This window comes from Ranitomeya imitator, chromosome 3 (genome assembly GCF_032444005.1).
Source record: "Ranitomeya imitator isolate aRanImi1 chromosome 3, aRanImi1.pri, whole genome shotgun sequence".
Taxonomy (NCBI): domain Eukaryota; kingdom Metazoa; phylum Chordata; class Amphibia; order Anura; family Dendrobatidae; genus Ranitomeya; species Ranitomeya imitator.
In genome coordinates this window covers 407,867,441-407,890,258 of record NC_091284.1, presented here as the reverse complement: position 1 = coordinate 407,890,258, position 22,818 = coordinate 407,867,441, and the positions used below count along the sequence as shown (strand labels likewise).

The 22,818-nt window shown below is 43.4% G+C and overlaps 1 protein-coding gene across 1 annotated transcript in view; it reads left to right on the top strand.

The window, feature by feature from the left end:
• TBC1D32 (TBC1 domain family member 32) overlaps window positions 1–22,006 on the top strand; it is a 199,274-nt gene extending 177,268 nt beyond the window's left edge. Inside the window, exons 26-34 of the mRNA XM_069757119.1 lie at window positions 89–182; window positions 525–647; window positions 12,295–12,378; window positions 12,602–12,665; window positions 14,880–14,995; window positions 18,605–18,759; window positions 19,202–19,342; window positions 19,501–19,689; window positions 20,773–22,006. Coding sequence (XP_069613220.1) covers window positions 89–182; window positions 525–647; window positions 12,295–12,378; window positions 12,602–12,665; window positions 14,880–14,995; window positions 18,605–18,759; window positions 19,202–19,342; window positions 19,501–19,689; window positions 20,773–20,883 — 1,077 coding nt within the window. The 3' untranslated portion in view covers window positions 20,884–22,006. The remainder of the gene's footprint in view (window positions 1–88; window positions 183–524; window positions 648–12,294; window positions 12,379–12,601; window positions 12,666–14,879; window positions 14,996–18,604; window positions 18,760–19,201; window positions 19,343–19,500; window positions 19,690–20,772) is intronic.
• Window positions 22,007–22,818: the final 812 nt, after the last annotated feature.

Genomic DNA, 22,818 nt, shown 5'->3' with positions numbered 1-22,818 from the left:
GATACCATTCTTACTATATTTTATTTCAAAGTAATAATTAGGGTTCATGAGTAAAATTAATTCCCATCTGTAATTTGTTTGTGTATAGAGTAACGAACCATATCCTTGGCCAATGTTTTCATCCTATCCTTTACCAAAATGCTACATACCAGAGGTAACTGGAACTGAGGATCCGAAACCAGGTAAAATATCACTACAAACAATATAAGTCACATAATTGACAGTGATTGTGCAAAGACATAACATTTTATATAAACTTAGTCTTCATTCTTTGGGTAATCATGGCTTATCTGTGCTGGCTGCTGAAATGACAAGTATGTTTCCATAGAACTCAATGAAAATTGTGGAGTGTCATGGGCCCTACAGACAGCCAGTCAGAGCCCACTGGACTAATATTGTTAGCCTTTCCTAAGGATTTATCATAAAACTCAAAGAACCGGATAAGCCATTTAATGTACAGAACCTGTGTAACATGGTGTGAATGAAAAGTAACATGCTAATAGTGGACTTTTTTATTTTCTTAGACCATGAACTCTTGAGGTTTCTCTCCTCTGGAGGCACGGACCAAAAAGTAACTTGGTTGGACAATTGTAAAAGACTGTTCTGTAAAACTATCAAATCAAAGCCTGGTGTATTAAGATGGTCAGGTAAGTGATGCGTGTTAAATTCTATATAGGCATTAGTGCTGATGGAAGGCCATAGCTCTTGGCAAAGTTGTTGTCCCCAGTGCCTCCACTAACTTGCCTGTTGTATGGATGGTGGGATATAGGCGCCTGATAACTCTGACCCAAAAGAGATTGATTTTACTATATGCCAGATCTGATGACATAAGGTAAACTGCATTGTTTGTACCCAATTAGAAAGTGTAGAGGCTCAGAATAGTCATCACATACACTGCTGACAAAACTGCTGCCTACTTATGCCAACCAGCCATAATACATAGAAAGCTAGATGGAGTCCTTTAAATTTACATAACACTGAGTTGAATTATAATGAATTTTGCGGCCAATGTGATTGTACTGTACAGGGGTTCTCTGAGAAATGTAGAAAAGTAAATAACTAAAATAAATAATACACATTTAAACATTTTTCGAAATACCTTTATTATAGCAAAACCCGCAGAGGCTTGAGGAGGTCAGCAGGCTTGTCCCTGGAGGACTTGTTTCTGGTGTCTGTGCACAGGTGGTAACAAAGTCCCCGACATCCTTTACCAGCAAAGACCACCAGACAGAGAGACCTCTCCTCTCAGGCCAGTGTAACTTCGGTCAAAAGCTTTGGAGAGCAATTACTCTCACATAGAGTCATCGCTCCAGCCAACCCAAGGTGCTGGAGTATCCCAGTCTCACAGGATACTAGGACCGAAGACGAGGCGGACATTGCGGTGGACAGAACCTGCAGCTAGACAACATTGATAGCTGCATCATCTGGGCCCTGCCGCATCATCTGGGCCCTGCCGCATCATCTGGGCCCTGCCGCACATTTGTCTTGACATCTCTGGGTCCCGATTTGTCAGCGGGGTCCATGGCCTGAACGTACTGTAATGATGGTAATGCACCACATGTCGTGGAGGGGCGTAACTAAGTCACTACCTGGTATTCACTTGAGCCTCTAATGGTGAGGATAGGCTTGGTCGTACGTAGTTACCAGGTACCACTCCAGAGCAGTTCCCTTGTCTGCAGCAGCTGATTGGAGGATCAGGCGCAAAAGGTACAGGGAGACAAAGGCAAAGACGTGGTCAAACAATCCGAGGTTAGGTCAGGCAGCACAGGTTCAATATACGTAGCTAAGGTCAGAAGCGCAAAAATCAGGATAGACGGTAAAAAAGCTCAATAGCAGGAGGGACAGAACAACCAGGCACAAACAGGAACTAGAGACATGCTACTAGGAACCTATGTTCAGGCAAGGAGTTGTGGGAGGAGCTGCTTAGTGATTGGCTAGGGAAACCAAACTCTGCAGGAACTTAACCAATTGTGCCCTGCAAAGTCTGTCCATTTTCATTTTTTAGATTACAATTTAAATTAGAGAAAACATGTTAGCCCTTATTCCATTATATTAAGGAAAATTAAAAAGTCCTGTCTAATTCAGTAATAAAAACTCTAGCTCTTTAGGGTTAGGTTCACGCAAGTGTATTTTCAGTTTGAATGCTGTAGGTGAAAAATTGGACCTCGCATGGACCAATGCTGTCTAATGGAGCAGTGTAGATGAGCATTTTTTCTCATGACTGAATCTGCATGTGAAAAAAATTTGCAGCATACATGGTAACACAAGACCAACTCAATAATAATTAACCAGCTTTTCCATCATGGCAGAAGACCAGCTCTCCACCCTACTGTCAAGATCACACCTCACCACCTGCACGCTCGACCCACTCCCGTCCCACCTCATCCCTAACCTTGCCACGGTCTTCATCCCAATCCTAACGCACCTCTTCAACCTCTCACTAACAACAGGTGTCTTCCCCTTATCTTTCAAGCATGCCAAGATCACACTTCTCCTCAAAAAGCCCTCCCTCGACCCATCCTCTGTGTCTAGCTATCGCCCGATATCTCTTCTCCCAAATTACTGGAACAACACGTCCATCTTGAACTGTCCTCCCACTTCTCCTCCTGCTCCCTCTTCGACCTGTTACAATCTGGCTTCCGACCCCATTACTCAACCGAAACTGCCCTTACTAAACTCACCAATGACCTACTAACTACCAAGAGCAAGCATCACTACTCTGTCCTCCTTCTCCTGGACCTGTCTTCTGCCTTTGACACTGTGGACCACTCCCTTCTGCTTCAGATGCTCTCATCTCTTGGCATCACAGACTTGGCCCTATCCTGGATCTCGTTATATCTGACAGACCGAACATTCAGTGTCTCCCTTCCCCACTCCACCTCCTCCCTTCGCCCCTTGTCTGTCGGTGTTCCTCAAGGCTCTGTTCTAGGACCCCTACTCTTCTCCATCTACACCTTCGGTCTGGGACAACTCAAAGAATCCCACGGTATGCAGTACCATCTCTACGCCGATGACACGCAGATCTACCTATCCGGACCTGACCTCACCTCCTTACCAAAATCCCACACTGTCTGTCTGCTATTTCAGCCTTCTTCTCCGCTCACTTTCTAAAACTGAACATGGACAAAACAGAATTCATCATCTTTCCCCCATCTCACTCTACCCCTCCACCAGACCTATCCATCAATGTCAATGGCTACTCACTTTCCCCAGTCCCACACGCCTGGTGCCTCGGAGTGATCCTAGACTCTGCCCTCTTTTTCAAGCCACATATCCAAGCCCTTGCCTCGTCCTGCCGTCTCAAACTCAAAAATATTTCCCGGATCCGCGCATTCTTTGACCGCGACACCATAAAAACACTAGTGCATGCCCTTATCATCTCCCGCCTTGACTACTGCAACCTCCTACTCTCTGGCCTCCCCTCTAGCACTCTGGCACCACTACAATCCATCCTACACTCTGATGCCCGACTAATCTACCTGTCTCCCCGCTACTCCCCAGCATCTCCCCTATACCAAGCCCTTCACTGGCTTCTATCGCCCAGAGACTCCAGTTCAAAACCCTGACAATGACATACAAAGCCATTCACAATCTATCTCCTCCATACATCTCCGACATGGTCTCCCGGTACCTACCTTCGTGCAACCTCCGATCCTCTCAATTTCTCCTTCTCTACTCCCCTCTCATCTCTTCTTCCCACAACCGCATCCAAGACTTCTCCCTTGCTTCCCCATACTCTGGAACTCTCTACCCCAACACATCAGACTCTCGTGGGGAAACGCAGCGTTGTTTTTTCCTCAGCATGTCAATTCTTTGTGCGGATCTGCAGCATTTCTGCACCCATTGACGTGCATTGAGTCGGACACATCCGCAACAAAACCGCAGATCTAAAAAAAAAGATCTGCAGTTTAGCTGCGGTTGAAACGCTGCAGATCGGGAGGAGGGAAGTGTGTGGGCATGTCTGTGTGTGCGGGCCTCTCGGGGGTCTGTGTGGGGCTGTCGGGGGTCTGTGCGGGGCTCTCGGGGGGTCTGTGTGGGTCTCTCGGGGTTCTGCGCGGACCTGCTGGAGGGTCTGTGCGGGGCTGTCAAGGGTCTGTGCGGGCCTCTCGGGGGTCTGTGCGGGCCTGTCGGGGGTCTGTGCGGGCCTGTCGGGGGTTTGTGCGGGCTGCCGGGGGGTCTGTGTGGACCTCTCGGGGTTCTGCGCGGACCTTCTGGAGGGTCTGTGCGGGGCTGTTGAGGGTCTGTGCAGGCCTCTCGGGGGTCTGTGTGGGCCTGTCGGGGGTCTGTGCGGGCCTGTCGGGGGTCTGGGCGGGCCTGTCGGGAGGTCTGTGCGGGGCTGTCGGGGGTCTGTTCAAGCCTGTCGGGGGGTCTGTGCGGGCTACCCGGGGGTCTGTGCGGGGCTCTCTGGGGTCTGTGCGGGCCTGTTGCGGGTCTGTGCGGGCTGCCGGGAGGTCTGTGCGGGGCTGTCGGGGGTCTGTGCGGGCCTCTCGGGGGTCTGTGCGGGCTGCCGGGAGATCTGTATGGGGCTGTCGGGGGTCTATTCGGGCCTCTCGGGGGGTCTGTGCGGGCTGCCCGGGGGTCTTTGCGGGGCTCTCGGGGGTCTTTCTGTGTGTGTGTGCAGGCATCGTCCGATGGGACTACAAGTCCCATCGGGCTATGCCTGCTACAATGACAGTGATTGACACATTAGCCAATGATCGGACAGTAGTAGTCCAATCATCTGGCTAATGTGTTGAATGTAAAAAAAACAAAAACACAAACATACTGTATAACATACAACATACAACAGAACATACAACATATAACAGTACATACAACATGCAACATATAACATACAACATATAACAGTACATACAACATATAACATATAACAGTACATACAACATATAAGGGTATGTGTCCACGTGCAGTAAACGCTGCGTGTTTGACGCTGCATAGGGACGCAGCGTCAGACACGCAGCGTCCAGATGTTACAGCATAGTGGAGGGGATTTAATGAAATCCCGTCTCCACTATGCGTGGTAACACGCACGCGGCGGCCCTGCGACTCTGGACATGCTGCGCGTCTTTTCAGATCGCAGCATGTCCGTATATCTTGCGACGACGCTGCGTCGCCGCAAGATATAGCACAGGGCTCTATGGTGGGGAGCGATGATGCCGGATGTGTGCTGTGAACACATCCGGCATCATCGCGTCCCAGAAAGGGGGTGGGGCTTACCGCAGAGCGGCTAAGCCGCTCCGACGATGCCGCCGGCCATCCTGAAAGTGGACACATACCCTAACAGAACATACTACATATAACATACAACACAACATACAACATATAACATACAACAGTACATATAGCATAACAGAACATAAAACATATAACGTACAACATATAACAGTACATACAACATATAATATACTACGTGTAACATACAACATATAACAGTACATACAACATATAACAGAACATACAACATATAACATACACCAGAATATACAACATATAACGGAACATACAACATATAACAGTACATGCCACATATAACATACAACAGTACATATAACATATAACAGAACATACAACATATAACAGTACATACAAAATACAACAGAACATACAACATATAACAGAACATACAACATATAACATACAACAGAATATACAACATATAACAGAACATACAACATACAACAGAACATACAACATATAACAGAACATACAACATATAACATGCAACATATAACAGTACATGCAACATATAACATACAACAGTACATATAACATATAACAGAACATACAACATATAACATATAACAGTACATACAACATATAACATACAACAGTACATATAACATGTAACATACAACATATAACAGTACATACAACATATAATATACAACATATAACATACAACATATAACAGAACATACAACATATAACATACACCATACAACAGAATATACAACATATAACATATAACATACAACAGAATATACAACATATAACAGAACATACAACATATAACAGAACATACAACATGTAACAGAACATACAACATGTAACATACAACATATAACAGTACATGCAACATATAACATACAACAGTACATATAACATATAACAGAACATACAACATATAACATACAACAGAATATACAACATATAACATACAACAGTACATATAACATAACAGAACATACAACATATAACATACAACATATAACAGTACATACAACATATAATATACAACATATAACATGCAACATATAACAGTACATACAACATATAACAGAACATACAACATACAACATACAACAGAATATACAACATATAACAGAACATACAACATATAACAGAAAATACAACATATAACAGAACATACAACATATAACAGTACATACAACAGTACATACAACATATAACAGAACATACAACATATAACAAAACATACAACATATAACAGTACATACAACAGTACATACAACATATAACATACAACAGAACATATAACATATATCTGCACATACAACAGAAAATATAACATACAATACATACAGTACATTCATACATTACATACAATAATACATATATACATAGAGTACTTACTCACCATCACCTTGATCCCTGAAGTCAGTGTCACCTGTAAAAAATATTAAAATAATAAACAAACACTATACTCTCTGATCCGCAGAAATCCAATTAAAAAGAGTTTCCCACGACGATCTCCCGTGGAGAGCAGCAGCATCACTGATGCGACCTCTCTCCAGGGGCTCCAGGAATACAATGACGGAAGGTATCCTTCCGCACTGTATTCCTCCGCCACTGTAAAAAAATAGTCCCTTGTCTCACTTGTGGCACTGCTGTGTGAGAAAGTTCCCACACAGCATTGCCATAAAGAGAGAGAGAGTGAACTCAGGTAACCTCTTCAGTGATGCACTGCAGGAGCCATTGTCTCCTGTCAGTGTGTCACTAAAGGTCTATAGAACAGTGACATCACCCGATGTCACTGTTCTATAGGGGAGATCGTCGTGGAGCACTCATTAATTGGACTGCGTCGGACGGTGTATACGGTTTATTATTTTTAATTTCTTACAGGCGATCGAGTATGGTAAGTATGGTTAAATTAAGAATAGTAAAATACTTTTTTCTGGCTGTGTCTTTTTTTTAACTCTTTCACTACTCTAGGATTAATAATGGATAGGCGTCTTATTGACGCCTCTCCATTATTAACCCGGCTTATTGTCAGCTTACAATAGCAAGGTGACATTAACCCCTTATTACCCCATATCCCACCACTACTCAGGAGTGGGAAGAGAGGGGCAAAGTGCCAGAATTGGCGCATCTTACAGATGCGCCATTTCTGGGGTGGCTGTGGGCTGGTATTTGTAGCCAGGGAGGGCCCCTCTCTAGGCTATGAATATCAGCCTGCAGCTGTCTGCATAGCCTTTTTGGCTATAAAATATAGGGGGACCCCACGTCATTTTTTTTGGGGGGGTCCCCCTATTTTAATAGCCAGTAAAGGCTACGCAGACAGCTGCGGGCTGATATTTATAGCCTGGGAGGGGGCCATGGGTATTACCCCCTTCCCAGGCTACAAATATTGGCCCCAGGCCGTCGGATTTCCCCCTCTGGCGCAGAAAATTGCGCGGGGGCTCATTCCATTTTTTTTTTCCATTTTTTTTTTAATTAAACGCTCATTAAGAAACATAGGTCTCACTATTATATATCTATGGATATATCCATAGATAAATCTATCTATACATGGATATCTATGGATATATGTATAGATATATCTATAGATATAACTGTGGATATATCTATAGATATAACTATGGCTATATCAATCTATAGATATATTTATAGATAGATATATCTGTAGATACATAGATGTTTATATCCATATATCTATCTGGCTACTTCCACACATCAGGTTTTTTGCCATCAGGCACAATCCGGCGAGTTTTGAAAAAAACGGATCCGTTTTTTTTCCGCCGGATCCGTTTTCTTCTCATAGAGTTGTATTAGCGCCGGATTGCGCCTGATGGCCACACGTTTCATCCGTTTTTTGCCGGATCCATTAGAAAAGCTGATTCCAGTGGATGGAGAAAACGCACAGAAAAACGTTTTTTCTGTCCGGCGAAAAAAACGCCCAGCGACGGATCTGGCGAAAAATTTATTAAACTGAGATGTGAAATGATGAATCCGGCCTCCGAATCTGTTTTTTATGCATTTTTCCATTGAAATCATGCACATTTTCCATTCTCTCTCTCTCTCTCTCTCTCTCAAAAAACAGATCCGTTGCATCAGTTTTTCACTGTTTGCAACGGATCCGTTTTTTCAAAAATTCGCCGGATCCTGCCTGATGGATAGACGTAGATGGCTATATGGATAGTTAGGTTACTTTCACACATCAGTTTGTTTCCGTCAGGCAGGATCGGGCGAATTTTTGAAAAAACGGATCCGTTTGTTTTTTTTAGAGAGAGAGCGAGAGAGAGAAGGGAAAATATGCATGATTTCAATGGAAAAAATGCATGAAAAAACGGATTCGGAGGCCGGATTCATCATTTCACATCTCAGTTTCATACGTTTTTCGCCGGATCCGTCGCTGTGCTTTTTTCCGCCGGATAGAAAAAACTTTCCTCTGTACGTTTTCTCCGTCCGCCGGAAACAGGTTTTTTTGACGGATCCGGCAAAAAACGGATGAAACGTGTGGCCATCAGGCGCACCCGGCGCTAATACATCTCTGAGAAAAAAAATAGATCCGGCGAAAAAAAAAAACCGGATCCGTTCTTTTCAAAACTCGCCAGATTATGCCTGACGGCAAAAACCTGATGTGTGAAAGTAGCCTAACTATCCATATATCTATCTACATCTATATATCTAATTCCTTCTATCTATCTATCTATCTATCTATCTATCTATCTATCTATCTATCTATCTATCTATTATCTATCTATCTATCTATCTATCTATCTATCTATCTATCTATCTGTGTAATGGAGTGTGGGTTGGACAAATGTAAAAGAGGAGGTTGGACAAGACATGAGATCACAAATCTTTTTTTTTTTTGTTCAATAATGCATCTTTATTTAGCTTTCAAAAACGCATACAAAACACATAAAAAAACGCATAAAAAAACGCATCAAACCCGTTCAAAAAAACGCATCAAAGACGCACCTGCGTTTTCTGCCAAGAGCTGCGGATTTAGTGCAGAAAAATCTGCAGGCAAATCTGTAACGTGTGCACCTAGCCTATAAGCTGTTTTAAGCTATGTGCACACGTTGCAGATTTGACTGTGGAATTTTCTGTGCAGATTCTGCATTTCTTGGCAGAAAACGCAGGTCAGAATCTGCACCTTTTTTTGGTATGTGCACATGTTGCAGATTTCCTGCAGATCTGCAGCTTTTTTTCCACGCAGAAACGCTGCAGATCTGCAAGTGATTTACAGTACAATGTAAATCAATGGCAAAAAAAAAATCTGCACGGAAAACGCAGCAGATTCAAAAAAGGACCATGTCACTTCTTTGTGCAGATCTGCTGCGTTTCTGCACTTATTCCATAATAATAGAAATCTGTAGGGGAAAAAAAAAGGAAGAAATCTGCACAAAAATCTGCAACGTGTGCACATACCAAGAAAAGGCGCAGATTCTGACCTGCGTTTTCTGCCAAGAAATTCAGAATCTGCACAGAAAATTCCACAGTCAAATCTGCAACGTGTGCACATAGCCTTAGCCAGATATTAACTTTCAGGAAACAAACTACTAATCTGAGCAGCTTTGCTGCCCACATTCATCTTGATGATAGAGTGACCGCCGCAAAAATCATAAATTTTATTATCCGATTGTAAAAGAATTCAACTATTTTTTAATTCTACTCCCCAAATTGGTAATGAAGCCACTAAAGTAAATAACTCTTTCACTACAGTGTTATTGGATCTTTTGTTGGTGCTCGACTTAGGCCACAGCTCGGCTGACCATTTTCCTTTAAAATAAATCCAATGTCACATGAAACTCCTAAGAACCATTGTAAGGCATCTGCTAAAATAAATTATTGTTACCAGCAACTGTAGACTTCAAAATTACTTAAAAACTTCATCCAAATGTAAACATCATCTTTCAGCTCCCTGTTTATTCTTGTCTGTCCTCTAGGAGATTTAAAACCTTTAGTTGTATCATATAATCTTCTGGAGAAAATATGGCCCATCAGAATTAAACGTAATGCAAAGTTATGCCTAACAAGGATAGTAATTCTTTTAATGTAGTTTTTCTTTGGCTAACCTATTTAGTAAACACCCTATAATGAGGCAGATGGATCCTGATCAAGCAGTGTCCGTGTTTTCAGGTGTGCATAGAAGTGCCCTTGCACACAGTTTTGTGCACCTATGAAAAAAAAGACAATGCTGAACAGAGGCCAAACGGAGTCCAGAGTTAAGGTACCGTCACACTAAGCGACGCTGGAGCGATACCGACAACGATCCGGATCGCTGCAGCGTCGCTGTTTGGTCGCTGGAGAGCTGTCACACAGACAGCTCTCCAGCGACCAACGATCCCGAGGTCCCCGGTAACCAGGGTAAACATCGGGTTACTAAGCGCAGGGCCGCGCTTAGTAACCCGATGTTTACCCTGGTTACCATCCTAAAAGTAAAAAAACAAACGCTACATACTTACCTACCGCTGTCTGTCCTCGGCGCTCTGCTTCTCTGGTCTGGCTGTGAGCGCCGGGCAGCCGGAAAGCAGAGCGGTGACGTCACCGCTCTGCTTTCCGGCCGCTGTGCTCACAGCCAGAGCAGAGAAGCAGAGCGCCGAGGACAGACAGCGGTAGGTAAGTATGTAGCGGTTGTTTTTTTTACTTTAACGATGGTAACCAGGGTAAACATCGGGTTACTAAGCGCGGCCCTGCGCTTAGTAACCCGATGTTTACCCTGGTTACCAGCGAAGACATCGCTGAATCGGCGTCACACACGCCGATTCAGCGATGTCTGCGGGGAGTCCAGCGACGAAACAAAGTTCTGGACTTTCTTCCCCGACCAGCGACAGCACAGCAGGGGCCTGATCGCTGCTGCCTGTCACACTGGACGATATCGCTAGCCAGGACGCTGCAACGTCACGGATCGCTAGCGATATCGTCTAGTGTGACGGTACCTTAACTCTGCTGCCTCCTTATAGTGAGTGGCTCCCTCGGGGGTTTCATCTGAATCATGTCACTCTGAGATTTAGATGGAAACCCCAAAGTGAGTGCTCTGGGAAGAGCACAGGATAAATGTGACCCCAAACATTATGTAAAATGTTCCTCACAAAATCTTCAACTCAATCCACAAAAAAAGCAAGACCTCACTCAGGTCCGTCATCTGTTAATGGAAATATAGGGGGCTTCCACGTTACTGGTAGCACATAGGTTCTGGAAAAGCGAAATGGCTCCTCTCCCCCAATAGAAATCCAGCAAATTCTCTGCTCCCAAATCCAAATGCCTCCTCCCTTTTGAGCCCCACAGTGTGCCTAAACCGCAGTTAGTGCCCACATGTTTGCCATTTCTGTAGGGATGACAGCCAGCCTAATTTACGGGTTCATGGGCTGGTCAAAAAGTACTGGTCACCACAACGGAAGTTTGCAATTTTCCCTCAGCAACATCCACTGCTGCTTGTTTCTGACAAACACCCATAGAGTCAAAATCCTCACTACATCTGTAGATGTAATCCCAAAGGGGTATCATTTCCAAAATGGGGTCAATTGAGGGGGAATTCTGCTCTTCTCAGTATTTTTCATCAATATTTCTAGGTCAAAACCAGGAGTGGAACTTACCGAGAAAACTTTAATTGAAAGACTGACGCTTGTTCTGTGTTTTGGAGACTGCCCTGGTTTTGGTATAGAAATACTGATGAAATACTGATCAAAAAATACTGACGTGTGAATGAGGCCTTAGAGACTCTGTATATGGAGTCCGCAAACTATTATAGAAAATGTTGCGCTCCAGGACACCTCGTGTAAAACAATACTGCTTAGCCATATAGCGAGACTGGGGAGGGAAGGAACTCTATTTCCCTCCAGAGACTCACCTTATGACTGTACAGCCACATATGGGGTATTTCTAAATTCAGCAGAAATTGTGGGACAAATTTTCCTGCCATTTTTACCCATTTCCCACTGTGGAAATGTAAAATATGAGACTAAAACACAATTTTGGTGGTAAAAAATGTGGACTATTACGTTGCATAAGAGAAAGCTACTAAGGAGAGACCTGGCATCTATAGGTTACGTCGTATGTCTTACTATTAAATAACCATACACTTGTATTTATTTTGCTTCGTAGTGTATGGAGAATTATTAGAGAAATTTCTATCCTACGTTTATGACATTCCTTCCAACTGTGCTTTTCAACATTCTGAATATAAAGGTAAGTTGAGTTTACCAGTATGTTTCCTGACATGAATTCTTCATCAGGCTTTACTTCACAGCAGAAGTCTGAATTGTACAGTTTTGGAGGCATTTGATTTGTTGAACGCTGCAGAACAGGATTGTTCACATCATGGCCAAAATGTCTTGGTTATAAACTGTAATGTGTGAACTAGATTTGTAAAATAGGATTTGTGATATCATTTTGTTTCTATTTTGTCTAGATTCACATTCACCAAATGAAAGCCTTACTCCATTCCAGCAACTCGGCACAAAAATTGTTATCAGGTAAGATCTAAATAACCGAAGATGTCTTATTTCCAATGAATGCATTCTTTATAGAATCTGCTGCCTGTGTAATTCTCAGTTGTTTTATACCACTTTTGACATAAGAAAAAAAGTGACATCTCCGTGGGGGTCTGAGTGCGGAGTCCATCACGTATCTTTACCTTAAAGTAGCAGAAGAGACTATTTGAGCACAGGGACATTTCATCGAGCCAGTACATCAGCCACTCCGTAGCCTACCGATGTGCTATATGACAGCCCATTATTAATATTATAGTATTTGTTAAGGTCCATTTAAACTACGAGATTATTGTGAACGAGTGCTCCTAGGAACGCTCCTTTCACAGTAATGTTGCTTTGTAAAACGGCTGCCGATCATCCAACAAACAATCAAAACACTCATTCATTAGATGAAATGATCTTTTGGATTGCACCAAAAAAAATCTTTCTCCGTAGCGCACCGTTCTGTGTAAACTGGACCTGCTCCTTTGAGAACAATGGCAGACTGTGTGCACTTTAACCATCTTACTTCAGATCATTCTGTGCATATCTGAGGTGCAATCTCCCGATATAAACAGACATTTAACTCCTATATTTACGTCATCGGCCGTGTTCCTGCCTTTGATGCGGGCTCCGGAGCTGAGCCCGCGTCTTTCCCTGCACTTGATGACTGATTTAATCAGCTGTCATGTGCCTCTAGCAGCCACGGGTGGATCCGAGATCCACCTGCAGCTGTTAGTTAGCCAGGTAAATGCTGCTGTTAATCACTGACAGCAACATTTACCATGTGCCAGCCAGAAGCGCATCTCAAGTCCCACCCATCTGTGCCCCCGTCACATGGTCGTGAAGTGCCAATGGGTTGTCATGACAATTAGGGGTCTGCAGAAGACCCCCATGCTTGTCATCATAATCCTCCAGTGATTATGATTTTTGCTATACATAGCAGGGCCGTAGCACAGGCAATCGGAAGATTGCGGCTTCAAGTCTCCTAAGAGTACTATTGAACACAATAAAAAGTAAAAAAAAATAAAAGTTTTAAAAAATATATAAAAAAACACAAGTTCAAATCACCCCCTTTTGCCCTATTAAAACTAAAACCAATAAAAAAAAACACATATTTGCTAACGCTGCGTTCCGAAATGTCCAATCTACCAAAATATAAAGTAAATTAATTCGATCGGTAAATGGCATAACTAGAAAAAAAATCTCCAGAATTACGGTATATTGTTTTGTTCTCTGCAATATTGCAATAAAATGCAATTAAGAGGTTATCAAAACATCACATCTACCCCAAAATGGTATCAATAAAATGTCAGATCAAGCCACAAAAAATAAGCCATCCTCCAGTCTCAGTAGAAAGACTAAGGGTCTCGGAAACTAGCAACAAATGTCATACAAATTTCCGAATTATTTTTTACCACTTAAATAAATAAGTACCTACACATGTTTGGTATCTGTGTACTCATACTGACCTGGAGAATCATATCATCAGGTCAGTTTTAGCATATAGTTAACATGGTAAATAAAAACCCCAAAAAACAATTATGGAATTGCACTTTGTTTACAATTTCACCGCACTAGGAATTTGTTTCCTGTTTTCCAATGCACTATGTGCTAAAACCAATAGTGTCATTCAAAAGTACAACTCGTACCGCAAAAAAACAAGCCCTCACATGGCCATATTGATAGAAAAATGAAAAAGTCATGGCCCTTGGAAGGAGGAGAAGAAAAAACAAAAAATTCCCTGAGGTTGAAGGGGTTAACAAACAAATAGCTGGTGGTCAGTTGCTCAGTGCCACCACTAGGGTATTGTAATTGGATCTTTAGGTAGCATGTCTGAGCATAGAAAAACGGACGAGGTTCTTTCAATATGCAAAAATGTATTTGAACGTTAAAAAAAATGCCATAATCGGGATAGACGCGGCAACGCGTTTCGATCGCACAACCTGCGTTCTTTATCAGTACCGTCTGACAGCAAAAAGCAACTTGGCCGAAATCAAGCCAATTCATCTTGCAGCCATAGGCCATGTTTATACAATGAGGTTTTCCCCAAGATTCGTGATGGAGTCGGCTGAGACACCGCTCTTTATTCACACCATCTTCCATGACCATCCCATTGGTGGCGATTTTCAGGTGTCTTGGATAGCTTTCCTGAGACTCAGGAGTGCCTTGTACTTTTGTAACTCTCTTTTTCTCTTGATCTTTCTGGTTGCCCAGGTATGGTAGACATCTGGGTGTTCTGACTGGTAACAAAGAGCATGATCTTACTCGGCTTCTTCAACAGTGTGAAAGTTTCTTTCAACAGCAGCAAACAACGATCACCTCTCCATTACGTATCCTTAAATTCCGAAACATCTCACCTACATGTTCACCCTAAAAATAAAAATCTAAGCACTTCTTTCTCCTGAGATGGGGTATGTCCTTCTTCTGCTGTCTGTAAGGTGTAGATAAAAAAAAATTGGTGATACGCCTAAAAACCATAATCTTTCCATAAAGTTGTCAGACTGTGCATCCTTAGCAACCACCATGTTGAAGAACATTTATGCCTTCAACCCAAAGCAGATTTGGCCCAGAAATTAGGGCTGTGAAGGATCTTACTCGAAAGAAGAAATAGTCACGACCATGGTGAAGAAAGGGTTCTCTAGTATCCAACATGGGCATTAATGTCTCTTCACTCCTGGCGAGACAATTGCTGAGACAACCGGCAGGTGTACAGACATTCAGTGTTTCTTAGAGAAGAGCTGCACACTCCCTTTTAGAATTACACTTGAATAGTTTGGTATATGTTGGCGCCGAAACGTCTTTGCGTTTTTTAAAAATCCTTTTTGTTTCACGAGATTATTTCCTGTGTTTGGCTCCAGATTCTTCAACATCGCGCCCACGATTGATGAATTTGGCGCAAAGTCAAACATTGTCTTTCTTATCTAGAATTGTGTGTGCGATTTTTGGCTCCAAAAGCCACACATTGTACAAAATAGCGAAAAATGGGCTAAAATACTGGCACACTAAAAAATACAGTTTTCATCAATTGCAACTTTGTAAAAAGTAGCAACATTTGGTGTATCGGGTGAAAACATCTGGAATCATTAAACTCTGCCCACAAAGCCGGAACCAGGAAAAAGCAAAACAAAAGACTGGCAAGCCTATATAAAATGGACTTCAAAAAAGGCGCAAATGGGATGGGTGCAACCAAACAAAACACAGGTGCAAAACACAAAAATAGACAAAAACAGACACAAAGCCAAAGACGAATCTGGACTATTATGTGTATAAGCTTCTAGGGCCTGGTGCATATCCTAATCTTCCACTAGGCCTAAAGGGAATACGTCAGCAGGTTTTTGCTATTTAATCAAGAACAACATAATGTAGAGGCAGAGAGCCAGGGAGGTGTCACTTACTGACCACCTTGCTTTAGTTTCAGTACAGTCAGTGTTTTATCAGGAGGAGATTATCACTGCAGGACTAGGTGTCATTTGCCAGTCCAGATACTCTGTGTAACCCAGCCCCACCACTGACTGGCAGCTTGCTGACTATGCACAGTGTATACAGGAAGCTGCCAATTAGCAGTGTGGGTGCAGCAATACACAGCTCAGCGTTCTGAGCACTGCTACATCTATGGCAGAGAAAACAGGGATTGTACCAAAACCAGTAAGTGATACATTGCTGGACTCAGGCTTTCTACCTCTATTCCATAACAAAAACCTATTGACTGATGTCTTTAAAGAGTAACTATCACTGATTTGGGGCTGCACCTTTTATTGACAAAACATTGAGCAGCCTCAGACTAGGCTTTTCTAAATATAACCTATAAATATATACAGTATATGTACAGTAATACAGCTGTGATCCCATGCTGTCCTCCCCTGCCCAGGAGATGAGATATGGTCAGACCATGTCCCTGTATGGCCAGATATAGACATTACACAGTACACAGCAGGGGCACATTTATAAGATTATCCTAAGTCATGTAACAAGGTTCGTTAAAGGGCTCGACATTCTAGTAAAGTCAGGTCATAACGTCTTGGTTTTGGGATCCCAGCTTACAGAGCCATATCCCTGAACTCACACTTTTCATGAATCCAGTTGTGATGTGCACCTTATTATGCTCGGTAGCATCATTAGAGGGGTTACTGTTCGGTACTGGACACAGCAAGATCTCGCTGTTACACTCAGCTGTGAGAGTGGGGTCTCATTCTGTATGCCATGATCCCACAGCCTGGAATTGTGGCCTTCACATTAATAGAAAGTTGGGCCCCTTGTGTAAGGTTTTCATGCTGGAATATATTTAGAAAAGTCACCAATGTGATGCTACCACTGTTTTATTAAATAAAAAGGCAGCCACATATTTGTAGGTATGCTTCATCTTAGCATAAGGTACATGGCCACAGATAAAGCGGCTGTTTCCTAGCACTGCCCTTCTTCCTTAAGTGGGGTTTTATTACTGTTCTTTACTAACCCTACTCTAGTGCTGTGCCGCGTCTCCACCGCTGCTCCCATTGTCAGTGATTGTCTGCAGCGCTGACGTCACATCAACAGAGCTACAGCCAATCTGTGAGCTCAGCGCTCTGAGCAGGTAATGTCACCATCTCAGAGAGAATTGCTGAGCTCAGTGATTGTCTGCAGCGCTGACGTCACATCAACAGAGCTACAGCTGATCCGTGAGCTCAGCGCTCTGAGCAGGTAATGTCACCATCTCAGAGAAAATTGCTGAGCTCAGTGATTGTCTGCAGCGCTGAGATCACATCAACAGTGCTACAGCCGATCCGTGAGCTCAGCGGCTCTGAGCAGGTAATGTCACCCTCTCAGAGAGAATTGCTGAGCTCAGTGATTGTCTGCAGCGCTGAGATCACATCAACAGTGCTACAGCCGATCCGTGAGCTCAGCGGCTCTAAGCAGGTAATGTCACCCTCTCAGAGAGAATTGCTGAGCTCAGTGATTGTCTGCAGCGCTGAGATCACATCAACAGTGCTACAGCCGATCCGTGAGCTCAGCGGCTCTGAGCAGGTAATGTCACCCTCTCAGAGAGAATTGCTGAGCTCAGTGATTGTCTGCAGCGCTGAGATCACATCAACAGTGCTACAGCCGATCCGTGAGCTCAGCGCTCTGAGCAGGTAATGTCACCATCTCAGAGAGAATTGCTGAGCTCAGTGATTGTCTGCAGCGCTGAGATCACATCAACAGTGCTACAGCCGATCCGTGAGCTCAGCGGCTCTGAGCAGGTAATGTCACCCTCTCAGAGAGAATTGCTGAGCTCAGTGATTGTCTGCAGCGCTGAGATCACATCAACAGTGCTACAGCCGATCCGTGAGCTCAGCGCTCTGAGCAGGTAATGTCACCATCTCAGAGAGAATTGCTGAGCTCAGTGATTGTCTGCAGCGCTGAGATCACATCAACAGTGCTACAGCCGATCCGTGAGCTCAGCGGCTCTGAGCAGGTAATGTCACCCTCTCAGAGAGAATTGCTGAGCTCAGTGATTGTCTGCAGCGCTGAGATCACATCAACAGTGCTACAGCCGATCCGTGAGCTCAGCGGCTCTGAGCAGATTATGTCATCTTCTCAGGCAGAATTGCTGAGCTCCGTGATTGGCTGCAGCGCTGTCAATAACAGACATTGGGAGCAGCGGCAGACAATCAGCGCTGGATATTTTTATTTCTCCCATTGCTTATATACAAAGAATGATGATTGCCCTTTGTGTCCTAATATTCTTGTGTGAGCTTAGGCGCAGCGACACCAAAGGCCTGTGACATATGGCACTGATAATACAATCAAAAATGTATACTAGAAATCGATTCTTATTTTGATATGTTGCTGCCAATTCTATATATATATACATATATGTCGGGTGATACTTGTGGATGCCCTGGTACCATAGCTTTTCTTTTGCACAGAAGACGTTATGCATCATGCCTGGTCTCCAGGTTCCTTAACAGTTCTCGCTGTAGAATATTTACAAGGAGGATATCCTGGCCACGACTGGTTTGCATCTTCTATGTTCTTGATTATGTCAGGAGATTGTGATAAAACCTTCACCTTTCTACAGAAATTCTCCAGTCTCCTCACCTCCGCATATTTGTGGCTACCACGTCTTCATATTTCTGTAAGTAATCCTCAGTACATTGCCCACCAGTCCGCCTTTTCGTCACTTATCTTCATCCCCATTGGCCAGCTTAAAGGGAACCTGCTACTAGGATTTTGCTATCCCATCTGAAGCAGAATGATGTAGGGACTGAGAAACCGATTCCAGGGATGTATCACTTATTGGGCTGCTTGCTGCACTTTTGATAAAATCACTGTTTTATCTGCTGCAGAATACAGAGCCCTGTATAACCCCGCCCTCATCTTTTGATTGACAGCTTTCTGTGTACACTGTGCATAATTAGAAAGCTGCTAATCAGTGGTTGGATGGAGTTATACAAAGCTCAGTAAGTGATACATCACTGGAATCAGGGCTTCTGGCTATTTTTTTTTACTCATGTAACTTAATTACTTGTAAGTCTTAGTGAACTCGCATGGTGATATTCCTATCCTGTCTGTATTAGAAACACTTTCCTGTGGACATAAGAGTAGCAGGAATCCATCCCATATATTTTTGCACTGCTTATTATGTGGAGATGCTGATGAAGACCGAGGTACCACTAGTGTTTTCAGCATTTCGGATGTCGGGCTTCACTCCCTCCCAGGTAAGAATGTGTGACTGAGCCCGGCTGATCTGTGGCAGTGCCGGGGATCAGACCCTGACCGATGAGACCTTGATGACCTAGCCGAAGGATAGGCCATCAGTGATAAAGTAGTGGACACCTCGTTAACCCTCACACAGCTTTGCATGTCTTGGGTTTAGATCTGTCAGCACTGGCTAAGCCAATGTTTCTGGAACTACCTGGACTGGGGTGAGATTTGTCATTACCTGGGAGCATGTATTGTCCTTGGAGCGGATTACCAGGTCTACATGTGCATCGCAGTATTCAGACACCTTCAGCAAGAAATCCTCCAGCACACCCAAACCCAAGATTTACAAGTCTTCCTTAAAGTAAGTGTCATTTCCATTAAATGGCAGAGAGTATTCATTACATCTGTAGGACTTCATAATGACAGATCGTAGTTGGAAATTTCCAGTTTTCACTTCAGTTTCTCATCCGCTCTATGTGGAAAACCTCTGGAGAAATCACAGAGCCTGCCTAGAAAACACTCATTGACATCCACGGGAGAATCTCTCCCTTTTCTCAGATGGTCTGCTGTAAAGCATATCTCTGAATGCCATTAATCGTCTCTACCCCTATAAAGCACAAGAACTATATTTAGAAAAATACATAAATCGGAAATTAATCAGTATCTGGGTGTTTGGTTTTTTTTTAGTAAAAATGTAGGCAATACATTAATTTAAAGGGGTTGTCTCCTTTCCGAAAACTTTCTGCTGTAAGCTGCAGTAGGATGAAAAAAAGCAAAACCGTATTGCTTACCCTCCCAGTGTCCAGCGCAAGCTCTCTGCTGCTATCCCAGTGTCTGACTGACGTCACGTTGACAGCACCGCAACCAATCAGTGAGCTTAGAGGCCTGCGTGGCCAGAATTGATTAACCCAATGATTGGCTGCAGCGCTGTTGAGATGACATCAGCACTGCAAATAAACAACATAGACCGTGACGGCAGCGGAGAGCTGGTGCTGGGCATGGGGAAAGGAACTACTGCAGCTTATAACAAAGATCTGTGAAAGGAGACAACCCCTTTAAGCATTAACCATTAAACTGTCAGACTGTAGCCAAAAAGTGGGGGATCACAGTGCCATGCTCATTATTGATATTTGAAACATGGGTAGTTATTAATGCAGGGGCAAAATACTGATGGAAGCAGACACTCCCAAACCTGCCCATTCACGGCTGGCTAGTAAGGATCGCTTGTGCATTACCAGTGCGAGTGACTCATTGCCAGTGTGAACTGGTGTACATGGCAGCCTTGGCACAATCATCGTTCGTTATTCAGCCTACTAATATCTAATGTGTACAGCCAGCTTTAGGATTAGCCCCAGAGTACTCCATTAGGTAGGATGAATACAGAATATCAATGATTTCTTAGAAGCCATGGTAATACTTTGTATTATGTCTTATTTCCATACAGGAAGAAGCAATACATGGATTTAGAGTTAGCGACTACTTGGAATTTATGGAAAGTCTTGAGCAGGTTTATAGGCCAATGGTCTTAAAAGAAATGAAAAAATGCTGCACATAACTGAACAACTCCAGGAAGAAAGAACGACTGTCCTTCCAGACTTTGAAGAGGCTCTTGTGTCTTCTTGGACGGCGGCACAGTTTTTGTAGTTCAGCGCTTAGCAATGAAAACACTTCTATGTTTTGGGAACTGTTGTTGATAATGTTTAAGGGTGGTCTCAAGTTTGGACGTCAGAAGCCCACCTTTGCCTTCCAGCTGATTGCTTGCTCCTAGACATCATCATTTCGTGCCCTAGTAAGTGCGTGGAGCAGAGGCAGCTGTGGAGAAGCGCGGGTGCTCTGCAGTTGGTGGGATCCATCAGCTTCAGTGCAGCTGTAAAGCAAACACCTTGTAAAAACGCACGAAACGGGCCACTGCCAAGGTGGCAGGTAACCTAGGCGATGAGTGGTAAACTGTAGAATAAAAGATCCCCCGGTTCTTGGAACCAGAGGATATTTCCTCGGAAGCAAATTGCAAAGATTCTTGTTTTTACAAGAATTTTTGCAATTTAAACCATATCCAAACATGAGAAAACCCCTTTAACATGCAGATATACCAACGCAATGGGCTTATTCTATAACATAACACACTCTGTAAAGTACTAAATTGATGCTACGGTCTAATGGGTGAGGTTTCTCCTTGTGGAGAGTGACATACCGGCTCTGGCATGCCAAGGTAAGGAGGCTTATTCGCCGTGCAATGCTCCACTGGGAAATGTAATACGCACATTGCCTCTTCTGAGCTGTGTAGCGCCACCTGTGGGAAGCAGCCATCCTGCAAGTCACAATCAACACTTTATCAAGTCTTGCATTATGACTTTTATCCGAAGCCATATTGCAAGACTCGTTAAAGAGTCAACAGTGACTTGTAGGATCGCTGCTTCCAACAGGTGGCGCTATACAGCTCAAGTCCTCTTCCTCTCAGAAGAGGCAATTTAAATTGATGCTACGCATTTCGACCTCATAGGGAGATATTCACCCGGCGTTAAAAAAAGAACACTTCAGTTTTTCTGTTTGATTTATTTTTAACAAGGTAAAAATGTAATACACATTAAAACAGGTATATCCTTGTACAGATGCTAAGTTCTGTTTGTTACTCGTGCTTATTTCATATTATGTTGTAATAAAAGGACACTGTTATTTATTGTGCTGCTGCATGAAATTTATTGTTCTATGTTATCAGCCACTTTCTGCTGTACTTAGACCTATGTTATTCTTTCATCAGAAGACTGTCCATTAGCCCATAACATCTGTGCTCTCATGATTAGAGATGAGCGAATTTGTTTGGATCCCTCCTTATTCGACAAGCTGTAGCGCTTACCGAATAAGCTGCAGAGGGAACCCGGCCGGATACATGGAGGGCGCCGGCTGATCGGCTCCGCAGCTGCATGTGTCGCGGCTGTGTCACTGTCACAACACACAGGCTCCCCATGCATGTGCTGTGACACTGACACAGCCGCCACACATGCAGCTGTGGAGCTGATTAGTGGGCGCCCTCCATGTATCCGGATTCCCTCTGCAGCTTATTCGGTAAGCGCTACAGCTTGACAAATAAGGAGGAAGCCGAACAAATTCGCTCAACTCTACTTATCACTGCGTATTCTCAATTACATGCTAGTTCTGGGAACCTGGGTGATTAGCGGCTTCCCTTATAAAATGCTGTGCTAGTAGAAGATGCCACATTTAATGGTTTGTCCACAGCTTAACGTGTTTACCCAGAATTTCAAGATGTTCTACACTGTATAAGATTGCTGGCAACAATTTTCTGATCAATAATTTGTAGAAATAAAGTAATTTATTTTCAACATGTCTGGTATTTTGCATCTAAGTCTGGATTATCTAGACTCTAAATTAGAAAAATGTTCTATTCTCATAAGGTAGTTCATTTCTTGCACTCATGCCAAAGAGGGGATTCTAATTTAATTCAGTAAATTGCCAAAAATTCCAATGTGTTGAA